General features: G+C 38.3%; 1 protein-coding gene across 1 annotated transcript; it reads right to left on the reverse strand.

Annotated features, from left to right (window-relative positions):
• Positions 1 to 459: 459 nt before the first annotated feature.
• LOC149046836 (uncharacterized) lies at positions 460 to 13914 on the reverse strand. Its single transcript, XM_089202679.1, has 12 exons — positions 13848 to 13914; positions 13571 to 13636; positions 7428 to 7590; positions 7083 to 7159; positions 6277 to 6344; positions 5652 to 5828; positions 5246 to 5531; positions 4526 to 4885; positions 4212 to 4285; positions 3504 to 3851; positions 1653 to 3143; positions 460 to 1331 (listed from the first exon to the last, which is right to left on the reverse strand). The coding sequence occupies exons 1-11, from the start codon at positions 13912 to 13914 to the stop codon at positions 1665 to 1667; spliced, it is 3165 nt and encodes a 1054-aa protein (XP_089058805.1). The 3' UTR covers positions 460 to 1331; positions 1653 to 1664.
• Positions 13915 to 24541: the final 10627 nt, after the last annotated feature.

Here is a 24541-nt window from a genome sequence, read left to right on the forward strand (position 1 = left end):
TGTTTCATTGTTTGACATTCAAATGTTAGTTCATTGTACTTAGATAATAAGTAAACAATCTAATTGGAGTGACTAAATAAAATCATGTAGCTCCAACTTTCTAGTTCTTTAAATGCTTTGAAAGCCAGTAACGAAAATTAAAATAAAACTTCTCGATTTGCCTTTGGACGATTAGTTTAAACAATATACTTAAAATGCATCGTTCTGCTTATAAAAAATAACACATTTATTGCATTCAAAGTTAAAGGAGAAATCTCAGAAAATTAACTAATACCGAAGACTAAATCCTGGCCATTACGGCAAAAATCTGTCATTTTAAGTCCAGATAAACTAAATTCTGATAGGCAGAATCTAATTTACCAACGACTGCGTACAAATCCTTTAAAAGTTAATCAAAATTTCCATCTGACATAAACTACGATAATCGAGCAATCAAACAACTGACTATTGTTAAATTTCCATGGAAATTCTCCACACATACACATCTTTACATCACTCATGAGACAAAAACCGATTGAGAAAAATCTGTAAAAAACTGTGGTAAACATTTTCAAGACGTTTGTACTTCGACGTAAACGTAACGCCTTAATCATCGTAGTAGGTAATACTTAGATTAAAAATATCTTTTTTGCATAGCTAGTCATGATAATTTCAAGACATCATATGAAGACAAAATAATTTCAAGACATCATATGACTAAATCCTGGCCATTACGGCAAAAATCTGTCATTTTAAGTCCAGATAAACCAAATTCTGATCGGCAGGAACTAACTTTAAGTACCAATGACTGGGTACAATTCCTCTAAAAGTCAATCACAATTTCCATCTGACATAAACTACGATAATCGAGCAATCGGACAACTGATTATTGTCCAATTTCCATGGAAATTCTCCACACATGCACATGGCTGTGACAGCTTTACATCACTCATGAGATAAAAAACTGTGGTAAACGTTTTTAAGACATTTCAACTTTGACGTAAACGTAACGCCTTAATCATCTTAGTAGGTAATACTTAGATTAAAAATAACTTTTTTACATAGCTAGTCATGATAATTTCAAGACATCATATGAAAAATAAAACAGTAGTTTCAGCGGTTTTCAAAGATGAAGCTCGTAAGAGCAGTTCAGACAAGCAAATAGTCAACTTTTGAATCAATGGAAATCCGTTCTCTTGTTAAACTTGACTTTGGCCGTCTTTTGGTTCTTCCTGCTTTGAAAAGAAGACTCTTGACAAAGATTTCATCGGTAGCTTACTGGTTTATGGTCCAAACATCAGGGTTTGCAGGTATCCTAAAACTCCTTGGGATTCCAATGCTTACTGCCTTAACTGAAAAATAATAAAAGTTAAGGGAGGATAGTTGAGTTGCCATGAAATATTTCTTAGCACATGCGGAAACGTTACATTTCGCAACAGGATTTTTTTTTTTTAAAAATTGCTCTTTTACTCCTATCGTGTTTCCTAAAAAGAATTTTATCATCGTAAACGTGTCCATTTGATTGTACTACATCTCAATTTTCCGGAGCGAAAAATAAATTCATAACCCAACTGAAAGGAAAATAACACGCAAGTATCACTGCTCATATATAAGCAAAAATAATGATTTAATGTAACCTGGTATTAAATAGAATATATCAACAGAATTATTACCTACTGCAGCTTCTAAATCTCCTTGAAATCCAGGTTGACGTCGTCACCGATGAGTGCAAAAGGTGCCCAGCAAAAAACCTCCTTGAATTTTTCAATTTCTCTCATACACTTCATGGCCTGATTGAGAGCTTCACTGGCCTTCTTGCCTTTAGTAAGTGCATCGTAGAAGAAACTTATGAACTCCAGGGTTTCCTCGTCGCCAATCGCCCACAAGGTTGCCACAACAGATCTGGCACCGGCACCCAAAAGTGCACGCGCCATGCCGACCACACCCTCGGCCATGACCTCCCCACGAGCAGTGTGACAGCAGCTAAGTACAACCAGACGTGCTCGCAACCCAGCTTCTATCACGTTTTTCATCGTCAGTAGATAGTCTTTCTCTTGCGGCTGAGGGTTTTCCCTTGTGGTGTTTGTTGCCAGGATAACTTCTCCAGTTTCCATTTTACCGTGCGCTGCAATGTGAACTAATGCCACAGACGATATTCGTTTTAAGACTTCGTGTTTTATTGCCATTTCTCCGGTGAGGAGGGGAACATTGAGGATACGTCCGATCATCTCCGCTTCTTTCCTTGCTCCTGGAAGTTGTACCAAAAGTCTTCCCTCATAGATGATATGTTTGAAACATGGGTCGCCGACAAGCAATGCACCAGTCTTCATGTGAAAGTCAGCTGGACAATCATGAATTAGCTGCAACGTCGTCAGAGAGGGAACCACACGAATTCTGAAAGAAGCACTTAGAGATGATGAGTTGGAGTCCTGCAACGCTGCATAAGGTACAAGGCAAAATGCCCCCTCAGGAACGAATGTTAGCTCGTTGCCTTCGATCAGATCAGCAATAGGAGTAACGATGATGTCATGCAGCTTCTTTAAAGCACTTGATTGGGAGTGCCTCACATCAACTCGGATCACATCATTGAACACTTCCTCTTCTGTCGGCGAGTCACGAGGAAGATTTTCGATTGTAACAGTATCTCTCAAACCCATCTCCTTCAGAGCAGTTTTGTTCAATAGCTGGATGAAAACTTTCAATTCATCCTCATACTTGTAATTGTTGACGTGTACCTCTCTCATCTTGATATTATCTTCACTGAGGCAAACCCAGAAGTAAACGCATGGTCCATTAATAGCTATGAAAACTGTGGTCAATGAAACCAAACTCAGAGATGCGCTGTGCGTTGAAGAATCTCCAGGCTGATATTTTGTAGTCATGAGATCTCTCAGAGCTTGAGCACGTCCTTTCTCTGTGGCAAGAAGAGCCTTTACAACTTGACCTTGATTGAGATTTATACGCCACAAACCTTTGTATGCACTTTGGTGCTGATTACGATAAGAAATCTTCCACTGATCGTTGAGTTGGAGACTGGCCCTAATATCATCATACAACTGTACACTCGAGTGATAACAGTCAAAGGCCATCATAAGATTTCCTTGGCACTCAAAAATGCTTCCAAGGGAACAGAGTGAGCACGCCTCTCCAGTCTTGTCTCCCACCTCTTTGGATATTTCTAGGTGACGTTGATAACACTCGATTGCAGTTTCTAACTCTCTTTGACGGAGATGAATGCCGCCGAAAAGGCAATAACTTTTTCCTTCTCCAACCTTGTCTCCCACTTCTTTAAAAATTTCTAGACATCGTTGATGGTATTCGATTGCTGTACTGGACTGTCCTAGCTCTTCATAAACGCAGCCGAGATTGTTATAACTTCTTCCCTCTCCTGCCTTGTCTCCCACTTCTTTGGTAATATCTAGACTACGTTGATAGTACTCGATTGCTGTTTTGAACTTTCTTAGACTGCGAAAATCGTTGCCGAGACCGAAATAACTATTTCTCTCTCCGACCTTGTCTCCCACTTCTTTAGCAATTTCTAGATGACGTTGATGGTACTCGATGGCTGTTTTGAACTGTCCTAAACCTCGATAAGCGCAGCCGAGATTGCTATAACTTCCTCCCTCTCCGGCCTTGTCTCCCACTTCTTTAGCAATTTCTAGACTACGTTCTTGGTACTGGATTGCTGTTTTGAACTGTCCTAAACCTCGATAAGCGCAGCCGAGATTGCAATAACTTTCTCCCTCTCCGGCCTTGTCTCCCGCTTCTTTGGCAATTTCTAGATGACGTTGATGGTACTCAATTGCTGTTTTGAGCTGTCCTAGACTGTGATAAGCAATGCCGAGACCGCCATAACTTTTTCCCTCTCCGGCCTTGTCTCCCACTTCTCTAGCAATTTCTAGACGACGTTGATGGTACTTGCCGGCTGTTTTGCACTGTCCTAGACCTTGATAAGCGCGGCCGAGATTGCCATAACTTCTTCCCTCTCCGGGCTTGTCTCCCACTTCTGTAGTAATTTCTAGACTACGTTGTTGGTACTCGATTGCTGTTTTGAACTGTGCTAGACTGTGATAAGCAATGCCGAGATTGCAATACCTTTCTCCTTCTCCGGTCTTGTCTCCTCCTTCTTAAGCAATTTCTAGACTATGTTGATGGTACTTGATGGCTGTTTTGAACTGTCCTAGACCTTGATAAGCGCAGCCGATGTTGCCATTACTTTCTCCCTCTCCGGCCTTGTCTCCCACTTCTTTAGCAATTTCTAGATGACGTTGATGGTACTTGATGGCTGTTTTGAACTGTCCTAGACCTAGATAAGCGCAGCCGAGATTGCCATCTCTTTCTCCCTCTCCGGTCTTGTCTCCCACTTCTTTAGCAATTTCTAGACTACGTTGTTGGTACTTGATTGCTGTTTCGAACTGTCCTAGACCTTGATAAGCGCAGCCGAGATTGCCATTACTTCTTCCCTCTCCGGGCTCGTCTCCCACTTCTTTAGTAATTTCTAGACTACGTTGTTGGTACTTGATGGCTGTTTCGAACTGTCCTAGACCTTGATAAGCGCAGCCGAGATTGCCATAACTTCTTCCCTCTCCGGGCTTGTCTCCCACTTCTTTAGTAATTTCTAGACTACGTTGTTGGTACTCGATTGCTGTTTTTAGCTGTCCTAGACTGTGATAAGCAATGCCGAGATTGTAATAACTTCCTCCCTGTCCGGCCCTGTCTCCCACCTCTTTAGAAATTTCTAGATTACGTTGATGGTACTCGATGGCTGTTTTGAACTGTCCAAGACTGTGATAAGCGTTGCCGAGATTGCCATAACTTATTCTCTCTTCGGCCTTGTCTCCCACTTCTTTAGTAATTTCTAGATGACGTTGATGGTACTTGATGGCTGTTTTGAACTGTTCTAAACCTTAATAAGCGCAGCCGAGATTGCAATAAATTCCTCCCTCTCCGGCCTTGTATCCCACTTCTTTAGCAATTTCTAGACTACGTTGTTGGTACTTGATTGCTGTTTTGAATTGTCCAAGACTGTGATAGACGTTGCCGAGGTTGCCATAACTTTCTCCCTCTCCGGCGTTGTCTCCCACTTCTTTAGAAATTTCTAGACAACGTTGTTGATACTCGATTGCTGTTTTGAACTGTCGTAGTCCTTGATAAGCAATGCCGAGACCGCGATAACTTCCTCCCTCTCCGGTCTTGTCTCCCACTTCTTTAGCAATTCCTAGATGACGTTGATGGTACTCGATGGCTGCTTTGAATTGTCCAAGACTGTGATAAGCGTTGCCGAGATTACCATAACTTTCTCCTTCTCCGGCGTTGTCTTCCACTTCTTTAGCAACTTCTAGATGACGTTGATAGTACTCGATTGCTGTTTTGAACTGTCCTAGACCTTGATAAGCGCAGCCGAGATTGCCATAACTTTCTCCCTCTCCAGGCTTGTCTCCCACTTCTTTAGCAATTTTTAGACTACGTTGTTGGTACTCGATTGCTGTTTTAAACTGTCTTAGACCTTGATAAGCGCAGCCGAGATTGCCATAACTTCCTCCCTCTCCGGGCTTGTCTCCCACTTCTTTAACAATTTCTAGACTACGTTGTTGGTACTCGATTGCTGTTTTGAGCTGTCCTAGACCTTGATGAGCAATGCTGAGACTGAAATAACTTCCTCCCTGTCCGGCCTTGTCTCCCACTTCTTTAGAAATTTCTAGACTACGTTGATGGTACTCGATTGCTGTTTTGAACTGTCCTAGACTGTGATAAATGTTGCCGAGATTGCTATAACTTTCTGCTATGACTTTTAGTTCTGCATCAGACTTCCTCATTAATTGAAGCAGAAGTTCGTTATTGTTGTCAATCTTTAAGCGTATTAAGGGTAGATAAATCATGAGCAGATTTGCGAAAATGCAATGGAGATGTGTATTTTGAAAATAATGAGTGTTGAATTGAACCTTAGAAATGAAATGATCATTCGAACGTGGGTTTCTTGTAGAGATTTAATTTCAAGTTATGGGAGGGTGTTAACTAGCTCTAAAGTGCCATTATTAGTTTAGGCCCGGGCGTCTCGGTGATGCTCGTGTGGAGACAAAAATGAGGGAACTGCGAATTAGTTACTATGACCTCTTCTTTCAAGAAAAGTTTCGTGGAATAATCGAAAGAACTCCTTAAGAATATTTAAGCTTCTTTAAACTGCTCACGGCATTATAAGAGAACATCGCTTGCTCTATGTGTAGAAGAATCTGTCGAGAGCGTATTGATTTTCGCATTGCATCTCGTATCACGTTTGAAACATTCGTTAAAGGATACGTCCAATCCCATATGCAGCCAGCTCCTTGCTTCTGTATACAAGCAAAGTTCGACACAGGCTCTGGCTCCTGAAAAGGAGAGAATAATTGGTGGTGCGAGGTAATTTATCAGTCACTGTTGAGATATAAACGTATTGATAAAATCGACTTAATTTGTCATTTACCCGGGAAAAAATTACGATAAGGAAGTAAATTTTGAACTTGTGGAAGAACTGAAAATGAACAATAAGGAGCTGGTGCAAAGTGGCTACCAATTAAGGATCAATTGATGATGATAACGATGAATTTATATAGCGCATCTTTCATTTTAATGTGCTGTAATGCGGTTTTCAGCACTTTTCGGGGAAGGTATCGGGCAGACTGCATTGAGCAGTTTACAACATTTGAAAGGGTATTTTTCAGGTGCCTCCCTGCCGGGTTTTTTTAACGTCTCTGGCTAAGAGATACAGAGAGGATACAGGAAATGGGGCTTACAGATTTCCATACTTATTCGGACAAGAATATCAAACCATTTGCAGTTGTCATGGGTAGGGCGCACAACATTATCCTCAGATATCTTAAGACTCTGAGTGTTGATCCGGTCTAGGGCTTTAACCCTCGACCTCCAGCGCTCTACAACGTGAACTAACCAGGCGGAGGTATTTAAGGGCTTATTGACATCTTCTTATGTTTTTCACCGCATAACAGACATTGACACACCAGATACAATTGTCACTTGAGTTGCAGTCACCTGCCGCAAACAAACACAATCCTCTTTTAACGAAATCAGAGAAAAGAATGTTGAACGCTCATGATTGAAAAACCCACCATTCGTAATAGCTTGGATTAAAGTGGGTTCCAATTGAACAGCAACTGTTGCATCATCGAGACATTCCACGTAGTTTGCTATGAAATTCAAGAAATAGGGTTTAAAAAAGTGGTCATCACATGCAATTACAGCAAAGACGCCTGAAAAAATTACAATTGCATAAATTGCACTCTATTTACGAGGAACATTTCTTTGCTTAATTTTGATCTGCTAAAGGGTGATATCTCTTTCTATGCTTTTTTCCTGCAGTTGCTCGATTTTTTCCTTTTCTTGATGTAGATTGTGTATTCCGTTATCTTTTAACACTGCATGAGAGATTTATATGCTTAGATATGAAATTGTTATCTAAACGGAAATGAGCTGTTGCCCTGTTGCTGTAAAGCTTGGCGTTCAGCCGTTTATCTTTGCAATTCACTTGAATTCCTTCCGTATAGGAGTTTATCGCATTATTATCTTCTCCTTGTTTGTATTCTTTGTTGCCTTCCTCGAGACATACTTTCGCTATCCCTGAGAGCACAACGTTTTAGTGTTAATGATTTAGTTATGAGTAATACGACCCTAGAGGGATGATGCCAACTTTATACTTCCAAACGAACTGTTAAGAGGCGATCTCTGTAAGAGCGGTCCAGGGCATTTCGCATCGGAAAAAAGTTTTCCCTCAAACTTTACCCAATAAACTATCTTTGGTAACAAGTAAATAAAACCACATTAGTTTTTGGAAATACCTCAAAATAAAATTTTTAGAGCTCTCAAAAGTCAAAGCTGCAAAAGGCCCTTTTTTGACCTCTTGCGACATCGAAAATTTCAAATGTTGAATAGCCCGGTCCTCGTATCACACCGCATGCAACAAAAAATATTTTGTATTCTTAAAGTGTGTGATATATAAGGTGTATAAAATGCATTTCAATTTTGATATTCGTTTATTCAGAGGCTCGTCATAATTGATTTAAAAACACTCGTTGGACAGCTTTCTGAAATTGGTTAAAAGTACTCTTTCTTTCTCGATTGATATTGCTCAAGTCCAGACCAGACCATTAAAAACTCCGCTTGATTTCTGCTAATAAGATGTTTGGCTGCAGAAAAATATAAAAAAATCTTGCACTTATTGATTTTCTTCGCCGAGGTGACTTCGAACTTTTAGCGATATTGCAAGCGTGACAGCCGATTATGCAAATTAGTTCATTGAGCAAACTCCGACCGTTTTATGTGAGTAGCTCAATAAATCTTAGAAGTAGAAAATATAATAGAAAATATAGTAGACAGAGCTTTAAGACCACACCGATTAATTCCTTAAACATTTTAAAAGGCCAAAATTTGACAAATTTTATTATCTCGTGACGAAAGACGTCAACAACAACGTATCGAATGTCAATTTGATTAGCGCTCGCAAACCCCTTTTTAAAAATTTGGCTTCTGTTATTTCATATTTGAGTTCTGATGGCTTACGCTATTCAAACCTGTATGAACATTTCAAAATTAAACTACAGGATTCTATTTAGTGTAACCGGCGATAACAGCACATACTGAAATACACCGTGACCACTGTCACATAATTCAATTGTACATGTGTAATTATCCTCATTTGCTTCTCCCTTCATAATAAAGCAGCGATAACATCGCCTTTTGGATCCGAATTCTGGTCGGCAGGAATAAGAGAAATTTTGTCTGCACACCTGTCTTTATGAAAGTTTCTATTCAGAACTCTAGGGAGTTCTTGTGGAAAATGACCACGCGATTTTTGAGGAAATAAATTATTACTTTACGTGTGACCTAATTTTTCCAACAATTAGCTATATCTATACTGTAAAGTGCGTAATTATATTAGCTGTAATTCATATTTCTCTTTCGGTACTGGTTTGCTTGGGATTAATAACACTAAATTCTTGAAGCGGTATTCGCCAAAAGAAGTCCTGTTTTCAGTCGCGTTCTTCAGAAACTTCGTTCGAAGACTCACGAGGAGTTTCCGGTTTGTTTAACTTGCCTCAGAGTACTGACTCAATAAAGAGTCATCTCTGCTTAATCCACTTGTCAAAAGAGAGTTTCACAGAAGGAGAGCTTATCTTTGCAAGGGCTGGCCTGTTCGATGCAGAAGACTCAGTTATGGCAAAATGTGGGTCTGCGCAAAGCATAGGCACACTTATGGGAAGTTCTGGCGCCAAAGTTCAGCGTGCCAGTATCCGACACACCCTGGTAGCGATTCCAAAGGGCTAAAGAGCCGGTATTCTGTCAATTTGCAAAAGTCAAAGGCCATTTCTAAGATGTATGGTGTTATATAGAGTTTTACACGATACTGCAGCTGAGGGAGCGGATGGTTTCAAGGATTTTCTCCAAATTATAGACGAATTGGAAAGCGTGGGAGCAGAAAAGGACTAGTGTAAAGAATTTCGGAAGAGGCTTCAGGAGAGCAAGTTGTATTTGAAGACTACATACCGTAATCACTGCGAAGAGGACGATAGCAAATGTGCCGATCACTGTAGGGTCTTTTCACTGAGCTATGCCGGTGACACTGAAGTTCAGAAAGTATGCAGTCACAGTCACAACGTGAAGTGTGAGGATTGTGAGATGTTGAAGAGTGTTCTTGAAGAAGTAAAAGGCGCTATTTCTGAGTACACAATGCAATTGGGTAGGTTTCAAGCGGAAGACTATCTCTATGAAGCAAAAAATGCTGCCGCTAAGACCTTTGAATGGAGAGGGTATATCCTGAGAGCAGAAACCAGGATCAGTACGAGCGGCAAATTGTCGACTTTGGAGGGAGATGAAGCATTTATTTATATTATTTATTTCATTGACTGGACAATGAAGTTCATAGCGATGAAGTTCCGGGAAAAGCAAGCAGAATGGTTTACCTAGAGGGAAATCAATTGGCATGTGAGTAGCGCTGTTGTAAGACAGGAGGAAAGCCTGGAAGTAACCTGATACGTAGACCTTCTTAACAGCTGTAAAAAAGACTGGTTTTCAGTGCTGTCAGTCCTAGAAAATCTCTTTGTCACCATAAAGTTAAGAAATTCAGGAATAAAAAAGGCCCTTTATAAGATCGGATGAAGCAGGTTGCTATCACAACAGTAAGCTAGTATCATCTCTACGAGGGCTCGGACATCACGATTGCCACTTTCAGCAACTTACACAAGAGGGCCTGCGCGTTTGGAGAGCGTTTAATGTTGGGTCTGGAAAGTTTATTCGGTAAAATTAAAATTGCAATTTTTCCACAGAAAAAATGACGGATCTGGTGAAGGAGATTCCATTTTTCCCCACTACTGCTCGACGAACTGCATCAGCAGGAGAAAGCAACGATGGCAACGACGGTTGTTCCTATCAATGCCCTGAACCTGGTTGCGATGAAGATTTTAAGACGCAGGCCGACCTTGACTTCCATATGAACTAGCTAGTTCATCATGTAAGTCCTGTGCCTGCGAGCATGACTTAAAGTCTTTATGACAAAGTGAAGAGGTAGTGGGTTCATTACTTTCAGTCATTGTCATTAGAGGGTGAAAGTTCAACTGAACTGGTTGCAGTGTCCACAGAACCCTTGACAAGTACATCAAAGCTTCCCATGGGATGAGCTTTTCATAAGAGAGGTGCGAGTGAACGGCTTTCGCAAAACGTCAGGCAGTACTTGAAACAGAAATTTAATATCGGATGAGACACTGGCAGAAACCAAACCCAGTGAAAGTAGAAAAGGATATGCGAACTGCTTGCACAATAGATGGAGAGAATGTTCGATAGAACAGAGTGGTTATCCAACATACAGATTCAGGGTTTCTTCTCGAGATTGTGACTTAAACAGCAATCTAAAATACAACAAGAATCGGATAATGCAACCGACGCAGACGACCACTTGATAGAAGCATCCACGTCTGATGTAGACGAAGGGTGTTTGAGAGAGGCGAGGAACACAGTAATGGATGAGATAGATTGAAACATCCAATCATGTTTGATATCTATGATGTGTGCTCGTTGGCAAGAGAAGCAAGGTTGTCTAGTCTCAAAGTCAAGATGCTAAGAGACATATGCGAACATTTTGAGCTCGCATTCAAAATGCAAGATACAAATGCAGCACCTCTTGCAAAAATGGAGGAAATGATTTCAGAGTGCAGTTGTTATGCAATCTAGTTATGACGTCCACCCGTTATGCGAATGCGATATCTTTTATTACAAGAACTCTTCAAACTTATGAACAGAGACTGTTATGCAGACAGATGTGACGACCAAATATCATTTTTCCCCTTTCAGCGAGAAATCCGAGAAATCGCTGCTTTATTTAGACGTGAGAAGTATTCAGGACAATTACACGATGGAATTACGTGACAGAGTCACTGGTCACGGTGAATTTAGTGTGTGCTGTTATCGCCGGTTACACTAAATAGAATCCTGTAGTTTAATTTTGAAATGTTCATACAGGTTTGAATAGCGTAAGCCATCAGAACTCAAATATGAAATAACAGAAGCCAAATTTTTAAAAAAGAGTTGGCGAGCGCTAATCAAATTATGATATTCGATACGTTGTTGTTGACGTCTTTCGTCACGAGATAATAAAATTTGTCAAATTTTGGCCTTTTAAAATGCTTAAAGTATTAATCGGTGTGGTTTAAAGCTCTGTCCTACTATATTTTCGACTTAAAATGGTTAAAATCTAAGATTTATTGAGCTACTCACATAAAACGGTCGGAGTTTGCTCAATGAACTAATTTGCATAATCGGCTGTCACGCTTGCAATATCGCTAAAAGTTCGAAGTCACCTCGGCGAAGAAAATCAATAAGTGCAAGATTTTTTTATATTTTTCTGCAGCCAAACATCTTATTAGCAGAAATCAAGCGGAGTTTTTAATGGTCTGGTCTGGACTTGAGCAATATCAATCGAGAAAGAAAGAGTACTTTTAACCAATTTCAGAAAGCTGTCCAACGAGTGTTTTAAAATAAATCATGACAAGCCTCTGAATAAACGAATATCAAAATTGAAATGCATTTTATACACGTTATATATCACACACTTTAAGAATACAAAATATTTTTTGTTGCATGCGGTGTGATACGAGGACCGGGCTATTCAACATTTGAAATTTTCGATGTCGCAAGAGGTCAAAAAAGGGCCTTTTGCAGCTTTGACTTTTGAGGGCTCTAAAAATTTTATTTTGAGGTATTTCCAAAAACTAATGTGGTTTTATTTACTTGTTACCAAAAATAGTTTATTGGGCAAAGTTTGAGGGAAAACTTTTTTCCGATGCGAAATGCCCTGGACCGCTCTTACAGAGATCGCCTCTTAAGTCAAAGGAGCTTAGAGCTATGAAAAAAAATCAGAAAAGTTTAATATTTGTACATTTTGTTTAAGTAAAATGTGCAAGCTGTTGGGAGTCTGGGTTGTAGCTTGGCTATTATCAATTCAAGTTTCTCGGTTTGCATTTAGGTCAAGAGGCTTTTCCAAACCTCTTCTACACCCGGCTTACGTTTTCCAAAATATGAAAAGTTTTACCGGGAGATCCTATTTGAACTCAACTTTGTTTAAAATCGCACTACAGGAGAGTTTATCTTTGCTCTTTGTTTGTTTAAAAATATACACACACTATTACGGGTTTTAGCTGTAGCTTGGCTATACGCAAATCAAGTCTGTTCGGTATACACTTAGGTCGAGAGACTTTCCAAAAACCCTTTTACACCTGGTTTACGTTTTCCAAAATATCAAGTTAGAATAAAAACCATTTTTTTGGCTGGTGGTTTACAGCGTGGGCTTCGTGTTGACATAACTATCCAAAGAGGCGTTAAATATTTAGAAGACCGAAACAGGCGATACGGCCGAGACAAAATGCCTCCTCTTCTCTGTAGAATTCTCAAATTGCGTAAAATTTCTGCCAAACATGTACTTGACAATAGGGGACAAAAAGGTGTTAGCGTAACTTTTAGTCAAATACTTCCCTCGTGGCGGCCTCAAAAAGTTATCCGTTCACAAATTTTACAATACTAGACTTTGACAGGTCTACTGGTGCCAACAGCTCTCTCTCGCCGAAAATGACTTCACATTAAAAATGACCAAATTTTAAGTATCTTCAAATGCAAAAGTATAATACTTCTACTTCGTAAATATCACTCGTAAATTGTAGATTACATCTTTAATTGTCAAAACTCCGTGCGTTGATTTAGAAGTAAGCACCTCTAAAACTTAGAAAACTGAGTTTTACGAAGCCTGGTAGGCCAATGTCGGCCCATTCTTCTTTAATTTAGGGCTCTTCAAAGCGAAGTGGCGTTCAAATTTGCTGCTTTATTGTTTATGAAGAATTTATGTCTACGCATTCTGCTCGATCGGATCGAGCAATAAATTTTTTTCTCCTTTGTTTTTTTAATTTTATTTTTCTGGTTACAAAGTTTGAAATTGGAAGAAACAATCTTTTGCTGTTTCAAAAACTTATTTACAGAACATACTCAAATTTTGATGTAAATGTGACAAAAATTTCACTGGGACGTCTTTCAAAAATCTTGTTTCACCTGATGTTCTTACCTCTTAAAGGGTCATTGCAGACATTCAGTTCAGCCTCACTTGACGAAACTTGACTTTTCTCTGTCGCTGAAATTACCGAGAAGATATTTCAACTTTGTTAGTGATCACAACTATGTGCAATTACAACTAGCGTTCTAATACTGGCGTGTTTAGTGGATTCCTTAAAACCTTCAAGTCGAAGCGATCCAAACAATTGTGCACCAGAATTAAGATATACTTAATTGACAAACAGTACAAAATCATCATAACCAAGTCTTTCCTTGTTGCTTTTTCTCACCTGTGGCTGGAAACTCATTTTTCACCTCCAGTTCTTCTCCCGTTGTTGGGAGGTTGCTTTCTGCCATAGCTAGAAATAAAATTGAATCGATTGCACTGCGCTACATTATAAAAAATAAAAAAAGGGGACTCAGATAAAAGTAACCTAAAGAAAACTTTGTATACTTAATCATATTATGGTTAATTATTTAAGTATATAACTCAATCATATTGTGGTTTCGTGACAGCTCCAGTCGAGTTCCGCGGGTTGTGTCATGTTTGTTTTTCAATTATTTGTCTGTTTCCCTAGTCTTCCTTATCAAAATGCGTGAGTTGCAATAAACAACCTAGTTGTACCCGGTAGGCATGGATAAGCATGGATAAAAAATAATGCAATAAAAGACTCTTTCTTTTTTTTCCTTCATTTTATCGCGTGTGTGGGGCTGGGAGAATTCACGAAACTTATTCGAAACCGAAATACATTCGAGGGTTTGCGTAACCGTCACGAATTCTACCAACACCCCGCGAGCCTATTGCGTAAAGAAACACATGTATCGACCCTGTTCTTCAACAAAGTGCATGTGTAAATCTCCCTCAAAGCTATCGAAAATTGTTGGACAAATAACCTCCTTCGTTTAATTTTTTAGAAGGAGCCAGGAAATTTTGAATAGCTGGAAGTAGCTGGCCCCTTTCCAAATTATGTTGGGAAAGGAACCGATTTTTTCATTTCGAATTCAAAAAGGGCACTGAATACGAGGTTATCTGAGGGACTAGAGAAGATGGCACTGGAAAGCGTCCTATTCATCAAAACTCTTGTTATTAACGAACTTCATCTATAACAAATTGAAAGCCAAACGCAACACAAAGACTTCTGCATAGCTTAATCTTGTAGGCCATCGAATAAATTCACTGCCAGGCCATATGAGCATTTGGCGGAGGGAGTAGACTGAAAGCGAAATAAAACTGAAAAAAAAAACAAAAAAAACAAAGAAACAAACATTTCGGTGTGGCAATGCAAAAGAGAACTTTAAAATTATTTGTGAACGAATTGCTGATTAAAAAATAATATTTTGCAATATAATAGTGAATGGCAAATTTAGGAAATTTCCGTGAAGCTGCCGAGGTGGTCTTGCCCTACAGTACAGGATTCTGCTCCAATATCAGCATTTATTGAGCCCACAGCTTTATCTTCCAGCGTACGATGTAAACACACAAACACTGTGTCCATTTAGGCCGTCATCGCGCGAAAAGGTATATCTACAGAAGTCACATATTCGTCCTAAATTACGACAAACAACAATAAAAAGCACAACGAAACTCGCAGATTCATTTGGTAATTCCAAGGTGCAGGAAAATATTTTGTTACCATGTAATACATCCTTTGATCCATCGATCCTTAAAATGCAGTTTGGGAAGTTGGTTGATGTACAGACTTCTTAAGCTCACGCTTGTTCAGCAATGCACATGCATATATGAATTATTGGATAATCGTGCGTGGTACGAATTTTACCATTGAGTGTTCGTAACATCTTTTACACCTTTAAACAGATAATTCAATTCAAGCAGATAAAATCTTATAGACAAGCGGACATGTATCAACCTTTTTATTCAAAAGTATTGATTGCAAATTTGAATGAATTTCAATTTTTAAGTAAGAGCATCGAAAACAGAGATCTCTGCAGCGAAATTCAGCTCGCCGGAAAACCAATTCAATTTCGGACATTGTAATACAACAATTTCTTATTACAAGAAGTATTTCCTTAAAAAAGAATTGAATTCAGCTTAAAAGAATTGAATTCAGCTTCAGGAAAAAAAGACAATTAAAAAAAAGCTTACATGGAAAGTAAAACTGTCATATTGATAAATTCGGTTCTAATGACGACATTGATACCTTTAAATGTGAAGATATAAATGGTACATTTACAGCGTGCGGTGGAGATGTCACATTTTGGAAACTGAAAAAATTGTGGTATTTCACCGACAACCATATAGCTGTTATTATTACTATACATCGCGAATGTTACGATATCAAAAGAAACCTAAGGACTGTGTATTTTTGTTTATTTTTTCAATCTCCAGCTTTGTTTCAAACTTCGTTTGTTTTCGAGAGATATTTGCTGGTTTTGATATTGACGAGAGCTATAATTATATACAGCTTGTTATCTAGCTCTGTCATACGCTCATCACGCGCTTCTGCCGCATAATCATCACCTACAGTTAAACCTTCAACTCCCGTGATCCAATTGTTACTTTTCCACTTTAGCTACTACATGTTTCATTTCAAAGTAGATACAGAAATTTGGTGTAAGTTCAAAGATAACGAATTCTACCAGATAAAAATCTGAGTATTCTCTTTACCTGTTTGCTGGATAATGTATTGATATTACAGGAATAATTACAAGTTATATCACTTCTAGGAGTCTAAGGCTTTAGGAAATTGCATCACGCGGAAACTACATAACCAGGAGTCAAATGAGAGAAACCAATGAAATATTTTCACATCTGACAACAATAAACCGAAAAAATTTTACCGAAATTAAACTTGATTGTTGTCATCCGCAAAAAACATAAGATTGAGATCTTCCATTATAAATAACATGGGCTCTAAACAGCTTTAATCAGTTGCAGAATGAAAATTGGTTTGTACCTGTTCAGTAAACTGTCATCCTTTGAATCCTTTTGTTCTCCAAACGATGTCATTTGTTAATTCTAAATGCCTGAAAATATCAAGAATAATATTTTGCTTTACTACGATTTCGATGAAAAAATCGAAAGGTTACATATTCACGAGTTTAAAAGATCCAACCTCATCTAGTATCCAGTTTCGTGATCAAAATTGTTCTTCTTCTTCAAGAAATTTATTGCGTTTGTTTTTTGTTTGTTTGTTTGTTTTATTCTTTTTATGATTACAACTTGTTTACATGTTTCTGCATGACGATTAATTAATTCTATGATTTAAATTTAGCTCTTTCCCTTTTAGTGCAAAACACTCGCAATCATAAAAATCCCTTTTCTCCTCAGAGATGTTGCTATATCTACAAGCAGCCATGTACTATTTCGTCTATTATATAAACACCAGACGCCTTTACAGACAACCTTTAAGGCGACTTTATTACCAACCTAAAAAAGTGTCGCAAAAAGCGAGTGATGCGCAGCAACTGATTGACGATATCAATCAGCGTATTTTGTATGATAAACATTTTTTTCAGTCATCCTTCCACGAAAAAGCGTTACGATTTCCTCAAATTTTCATTTTCTGCTTTCACCGTGACAACTTCATACAGTTTCTAAAAATAATAACGGCGAACTTTGTTCTTATAAATAACTCCTGCCAATTCTGCACTAAATATTTTTGCATTCAAAATCGTAAGTGTCCAGTGAAATTCGGCGGCGCTCTAGATCTCATCTCAGACAATCAGTTTTGGAATAATAAAATCTGTTCCTTCCTAATATGAAAACGATGCTGATTCACACAATTAAGATGGGTTTGTTCGTATGTAGTCGAGTCCCGAACAAGATTAAATGGATATCCATCCCACAGCTGTTTTCATTCACTAGCTTTCTTTCACAGAGAAAATTTAGTTTTACATCAAGATAATTCGCTTTTAGTAATAATTTTCTCTGTTCTCAAAGATCCCTAATTCTTTCGCTGGTTATTGCCTTGATATCTACGTATACTTTGTACTAACAAGTTGCACATATTCATCAGCGGAGGTGACAAAACTTAAGAAATCACATCAATAATATATATTCTTTATGTCCATTTTTTTCCAATTTTCCCGTCTTTCGATTATAATATGCTACATATTTCTTCATTATCTTTCCTCACCTCAAGAATACTTGCAATAAATTTCACTCCAATAAATTTCTTTTCCAAGAAAAATACCTGACTTCTCTTTGTATCTAGAGGAAAGCATATTCAAATCGTTTCGCGTCTTGTGAAGAATTAAAGTGAATACCATAAGTACTCTCCTTAAAGAAATATCCGAGGAAGTTATTCAAAATTTTTTTTAAATCTATGTACTCCATACATCTTTGTGTACAGAAACCCTCAGTGTATCTTACAGGAATTTTAAGAATAAATTAATACTGAACCAGTTGTCTTTAAGCTGGAAGAAAAATCTGAGGCCCTTGCTCTCTGTCTCTTTGAGCTCGAGAATTGTTTGCTGAGTTTGGATGCCGTAAGCGAGGCCATAAATGATTGTATAATATTTCATACAAGTAAGCGACGCACATGATACTGGAATCAGAAATTCTGCAGCTTCATAGATCCCTCATGGGAAGATAAATTAGCTACCTCAAGGTCTGGTATGTTTATCGACATGTCCGCATTGATATCCAATCTGTCGTTTAACCTGATCTGACGAATATGGGTTTTTTTTTCGGTCCTCGGTTAGAAATGGATTTTTTCCTTTGTCACGGAGGAGTTTGAAATTTCCTTTCTTTCATTATGTATTTTAAGACATGAAACCTTCGAATTCGACATTGATGATCTCAGCAGTATGGAGGATGATCCTTTATGTATCCACTGTATGTCATGGCTCATTGACGAGAAAGCTTAAAAAAACTTCAGATCGTAAAATCCGATGGTCTAAAATTCGAGTCCTTGAGAGGAAAGTTAATGTTTTCCTTCCCCCCCCCCCCCATCCCGCGTTCGTGACGAGTGAATAAGATCGATATTTCTTTCATTCGTTTGTCTCATGTTGTTTCAAATTATTTCTATTTGTTTCGTTAGTCAATACCCGTTTATCTCATTCACTGCATTGGGTCGCTATTAACTTATTCTGTCCTCACCTTAACTCCTGTGAAAATGTGATTTGCCACTCAAGTGTGTGACAAAACGACGCACTTGGTAACACCAGCAGTATTGAAGAAGCTGAATATGAGCGCCTCGAACTCGAAACAGAAAATCGTGTATCATTGTTTATTTCGTGATCCATGATTCTATTTTGTGGCTTTGACGCTGTTTCACTATTTATACGCCATGTTGAGACTGGACCTCATATAACATCGGTTTTCATTTTCATTAATCCGGAATGGTCGTTCAGCCACCGCCTGCTTAGGTTGTTGGGCGCCGAACTGCCGTGCGTGAGGTGGAGGGTTCAGGCCCCAGACCGGACCAACACTCATGGTCTTGAAAGGACTGGGGAGAATGAGCTGACTTTGCTATGACATCTGTAAACTGTTAGACGTTTTAGTCTTCTCGGGATAGAACGATAAACTGCGGGCCCCATTTCCTGCATCTTCTCTGCACTGGTTAATAGGGAACGTAAGGAATCCTCGCACTTTTCGCAAAAAGTAGAGAACGCTGCTTCCGGTGTTGTGGTGTGGCCTTGTTTGAGGGTCTAGATAATGTTAACTGACATCTGACAAATCCAACTGACAATTGACATTTGTGGTGCGCTTTTACTGACAACTGAAAAAAGGCCAGATGGCCCTAAAAATAAGGACGTTGATTCATTTTGTCCAATAAAAGTACGTTTTTTGTTACGTATCGTTAGGAGTACGCAAAAATGTCATATTTCGTTAATAATTACCGCATGGACCATTCACATCAAGGCATTATGTCACAGATCGGTTATATGATATTTGAAACCCAACTCGATCGTCAACTTACGCGATGACCGTATTTTAAAAGCTGTTGTAAGCTTTCATCGAATTGATTCGGAAATGGCATTTGATCGTCACAGAAGCCGCCATCCTATTAATGATGTAAACACCGTACTGGCGCTGAAAAAAGCACCTTGTTTCGTTCCTTGGTCTAAAGGAGTTTTCCAATAAATATGGCCTCGGAGATTTTGATGTGGAACTTTATCACATGGCTACTTTTCAATTCATATGCAGTCTTTCTGACGATCTTCTTTCCAATATTTTGACCGGCTAAGTGGTTGAGAAGGAATGTTTCAATGTTGCACACGGGCAAACAGAAGTTTGTGTGCGGGAGAGTTGTGACTAATTCAAACACCCTTCAAACAAAGACTGAAACTCACTTGGGAGGTCTTGGAATTATTTGATTCCAGAATTGAGAAAAAAGAGTTCTTATTGTATTAATTCTCGACTTAATTTTCGAGTTTACGCTACATTAGTTTGTGTAGTGTGATCGTCCGGGTGAGTGTAGTTCTGAAAAGAACTGTTGTTGGTGACTGACGTTTCGACTATCTGTGCGATAGTCATCTTCAGAGTCAAGTAAGGAATAGTTGTCAGTCGATGATGTTATGAAGTCTGGTCTGTTGAACGTGATTGGTCTGTTTAGCCGTGATGTGATTGGCTGGAAGACTCATGTAGAGTTTGTTAACAGTCATTGGTCGGTTTCGATCCGTCTGTTGTTTGTCGGTCTGTTTGTCGGTTTGTTCACGTCGTTAATGAGTCGTTTGTAAGGTGCTGGTAATTGTTGACATCTGTTGAGAGGCGTCTGTTCTAAGTTAGTGAACCAGCTTTCCAGAGTCAGTCGTTGAAAGTAGTTTGGAAAGCTGGTTCACTAACTTAGAACAGACGCCTCTCAACAGATGTCAACAATTACCAGCACCTTACAAACGACTCATTAACGACGTGAACAAACCGACAAACAGACCGACAAACAACAGACGGATCGAAACCGACCAATGACTGTTAACAAACTCTACATGAGTCTTCCAGCCAATCACATCACGGCTAAACAGACCAATCACGTTCAACAGACCAGACTTTATAACATCATCGACTGACAACTATTCCTTACTTGACTCTGAAGATGACTATCGCACAGATAGTCGAAACGTCAGTCACCAACAACAGTTCTTTTCAGAACTACACTCACCCGGACGATCACACTACACAAACTACTGATACTCCTGGGTTCAAACCATTTACTTTATTTACGCTACATGTTCCCTTTTAAGCCAAATATAGGGTCTGAAAGTAATAATCAACTCGCCAAGTTAAAAATGAACAGTCATTTAACTGACAACTGGAAAATGGCTTAGAATCTAACTGAGAACTGATAAATAGCCGAAATTTTATCCGACAACTGACATTTGTACCCCCTCATCCAGACCCTCCTTATAGTTAAAACTGTGATAATGTTGATTGGAGTCTTTTCCATGTATACATTTTATTAAGTAGGCTAAGTTCTATAAATATCATCCTCTATTTGGTGCGAAAATATACCAGAATACTAGTTCGCCTAGATCATCCGTTACAAGGGGCGAACATTTAGTCCGAAAACAATTTCGAGGAAACTGTGCTTTCTGCAGTCTCTTGTGAGAATGTCGTGTATCTATCGTCAGATTTTTTAATGAGATTTTATATGTGTTTCTCTAAGAATTAAGCTGTTTGATCTCATTCATATTTTAGATTATGCAGACTATTTCATGTAGTCCCAATGAGTCCGAATAATCGAGAAAGTGAGGCAGTTAGTTGTTTATTAGTTGTCAGCAACAGATTTAAGCTCCTCAGAGATAACAACAATGTAGCTCAAAAATTTCAGATTGTTTTCAACAACATCCTCCGGTTTTTCCTGTAGTTCTTCCAAATTTTCAGCTTCTCTGAGAAAATTGCAACGTCGTCAAAAGTCTCGCAAAGGATTGCAAGACTTTTAAAATCGTATACATAATTAATTGAACCACATCTCCTCCTTATGAAAGCCATGTCTAACGATGAAATGTTGTCAAGGTTTCTTTCCTTTTGATTTTCTCTTCCAGCTCAGTTAAATCTATTAAAGCTCCAATCAAAATTTTTGATTGGACGCAACAATATTGAGTTCGTAGGCGAGAAACAATCGAGACGTGAGGTGGATTTTACTTCCCTGTCTAACTTTCTCTTCAAAATCTCTCGTTTTTCCAAAATTTAACGTAACTTTTTAATCCTTTTTATGTGTCCTGGCTAATTAATTACTTTTCAACTTTTAGTGAGCTAAGTTTTTGCAGAAACTGTGATGCTGCGTCAGTCAAGGGTATTACAAGATAATTTGGTTTCATCCACTAAGCTGATAATGTAAACAGGCCACCGTGAAGAGCTAACTTTTCAAGTAGAAGCCTTTCGTCAGAGCGAATCAAATTCTCTTAACTTAAAGGGTACAGGTAACAATGGATTCATGCGTTCATTAGGATCTGAAGCACGCGGGAAGTTTTGAGAGCTTGAAAGATAAGTAAGAATTGCTAAAGACTTAGCCGAGAGCAACAAGAGGTTCCTAAATAATAAATCTTGTTTATGGAGGTAAACAGAATAAATTTGTCATTTAGTGTTCATAGCTTTTGAATATCAGCCCCCTTCATTTCCAATCAATAAGGGATCAAAATCACCTCAGTATTTGAATGATAAACGGGAAACGTCGCAAGAATGATTCAGTCACCTGTCGAATACATGGAAGCTTCCTTAATACGACACTATTTTTCATGTCTTTTTGCTCAAACTGAGATGTTTAAAAAAAGGGAAATCGTATCAAGGGTTTAATAGGCTAACTTTGGCATGTTATCCGGAAAAATCACTATAAATCTGAAACGGAAATAAAGGAGCTGCAAAGCGTAATTGATTACACAGTCAAATTCAAATATATTAAAATAAGTTTGCCCCCGTGGCCATACATTAATTTTGAATATTTGTATGGCGAACTCGGAAAATGTCACAATTCAGTTTTTCCCAGGCTAACTGACATCACTAGTATGAGCTCTTACACCGTAAAAAATAAATCATATTAAAAGTGTCTTTCTATTTACCTCTTATTATTATTTCATACTTTATTGTTATTTCATACCTCAGACAAGTTGAAGGAAAACCAACCCTGAGTAGTTTCAAAAAAAATATTTGAAAACAGGGTCTTTAGGTGCTTGCCAACTAGTTTTAGTTTTAGCTATACTCATAAATGCATCTGCTAGACTCTAAATTCTCACTTTTTCATATGCCATAGATTTTTAATATAGCTAGAGTTATAAAAGTTATATACATGTTCATGTGTTTCTCTTTTAGAATTACACTTACACATATAGGTCTGTTTTTTAATTATATGTTGTCTCCTCAATTACAGCGTAAAGCTTTACGCTTGGCTATAAATTTGAGACTCGAATAAAGTTTTTACTATTATTATTATTATTGTTATTATTAGTCGATGGAGCATAAAAGGAGAAAACTTACTTTTTTTTAAATGGAAATTTGAAATGAAATTTTATCCAGGACAATCGTATTTCTTGAAAACAAGAGACGGAATTTATGCTCGAAAATGTTCCCCATCATTTCGTAACTACTAAACGTTTTTCTTCATTATTATTTCTAACTGCACGAACAGGAGATTTTTTTTGTTTTTGACTCTTCTTGCTACGCCACGATCACGGAAACCTAATAACGTTTACATAAAAACTTCCACAGTAATACTCTCTCGTTTCAAATGCGAAAACAAAAAGCTCACTCTGTCACAATAGGAGCCAAGGAACTCCCAGTTTTCTCTTTTGTAAGCATGCGTGCACGTTCACAAAAATTTTTGGTCGCTGAGCTAAAATGAAATATATGAAAAAAAAAACAAGATCAGTTACCGGATACATGACAGCTGGCTTGATACAAAAACCAACTCATATCTTAGAATCAATCACACATCTGAAAAAAAAAAAAAAAGAAGGAAAACAGGTTCCATTAGACTAACTTTTTATTGTAATTATATGAGGTGATTTATAATGGTACTAGGACCGAGTGGAGTCCAATTCAGCGTGATTAAAGAAAAATAAATGAGATTATGCACCAATCACGTTTGAGGAAATTGTAATGGTTATGATTACTATGAATACTCTGGCAATAAGTAATTATACATATGTTTTGAATTGCTTTCCTCTCAGTATTGGTGATTCATTCAAAGGGAAAGCACGAATGAAAGAAAAACCGAATTCACTTTTTTACAGCACAAGCAATGTGTCAGTTTGTGCATTTTAGATGATTATCACTACTAGGAAGTCTCAATGTGATGATTCTTGCAAATCTAAGGTTTAACAGATCTTGTCTGCGCGGGAGCTCTAAGAGGAAGATTCTTCGTTAACTCTCACAGCAATCGTAAAAAAAGTACATGTGAAAGGACACTACTGCAAAACGATGACGACAATAAATTTAACGGAAGGTAGAGCACAAACGAAAACTTCTGGCGGAAGAACTAGGATGCTCTCCCTCTTCGGAAGGTGGATTACAACAACAATCAATATATTTCTCACTTATCACGGAAATATCAATATATTTCAGCATTTTTCTTTCCATCACAGCACTTTCTGGGAACTCCCTTATCCTTGTTGCCCTTCGAAAGTTATCTTCCCTTCATCCGACGTCCGAACTCTTGTATCGTTGTTTGGCAACAACTGATCTGTTGGTTGGTCTTGTTAGCCAGCCTCTCTATGCAACGTATTGGATGTCTATAGTTTACGAACACTGGAATCTCTGTCCATATATAAGGGACGCTACTTTCATAACAAGCTACGGCTTAAGTGGGGTGTCTTTGTCGATTGTAGCGGCTATAAGCGTGGACAGTCTTCTTGTGTTGTTGTTGGGGCTAAAATACCAACAAAGTGTCACTTTGAAGCGCACACGTATCGTTTTAGCTACCTTTTGGGTTATATCTAATGTTGCTGCTTCATATTACATTTTAGATGGCCGCATAACATTTTGGTATGGCCGTATCTTTCTTCCATCTTACCTTGTAATCTCATTCGTGTCGTACACAAAGATTTTCCACGCTCTCAGTCATCGTCAGGTTCAAGTACAAGATCA

The sequence above is a fragment of the Pocillopora damicornis genome, chromosome 4 (genome assembly GCF_964200805.1).
Source record: "Pocillopora damicornis chromosome 4, jaPocDami1.2, whole genome shotgun sequence".
Lineage (NCBI taxonomy): Eukaryota > Metazoa > Cnidaria > Anthozoa > Scleractinia > Pocilloporidae > Pocillopora > Pocillopora damicornis.

Coding starts and splice junctions, on each gene's coding strand:
- LOC149046836 (XM_089202679.1), bottom strand. CDS start 13,914: ATGGCAGAAAGCAACCTCCCAACAACGGGAGAAGAACTGGAGGTGAAA. Junction 4,286..4,525: donor TCTCGGCTGCGCTTATCAAG/GTCTAGGACAGT, acceptor GCGCTTATCTAG/GTCTAGGACAGTTCAAAACA. Junction 3,852..4,211: donor CTAAAGAAGTGGGAGACAAG/GCCGGAGAGGGA, acceptor GTGGGAGACAAG/GCCGGAGAGGGAAAAAGTTA.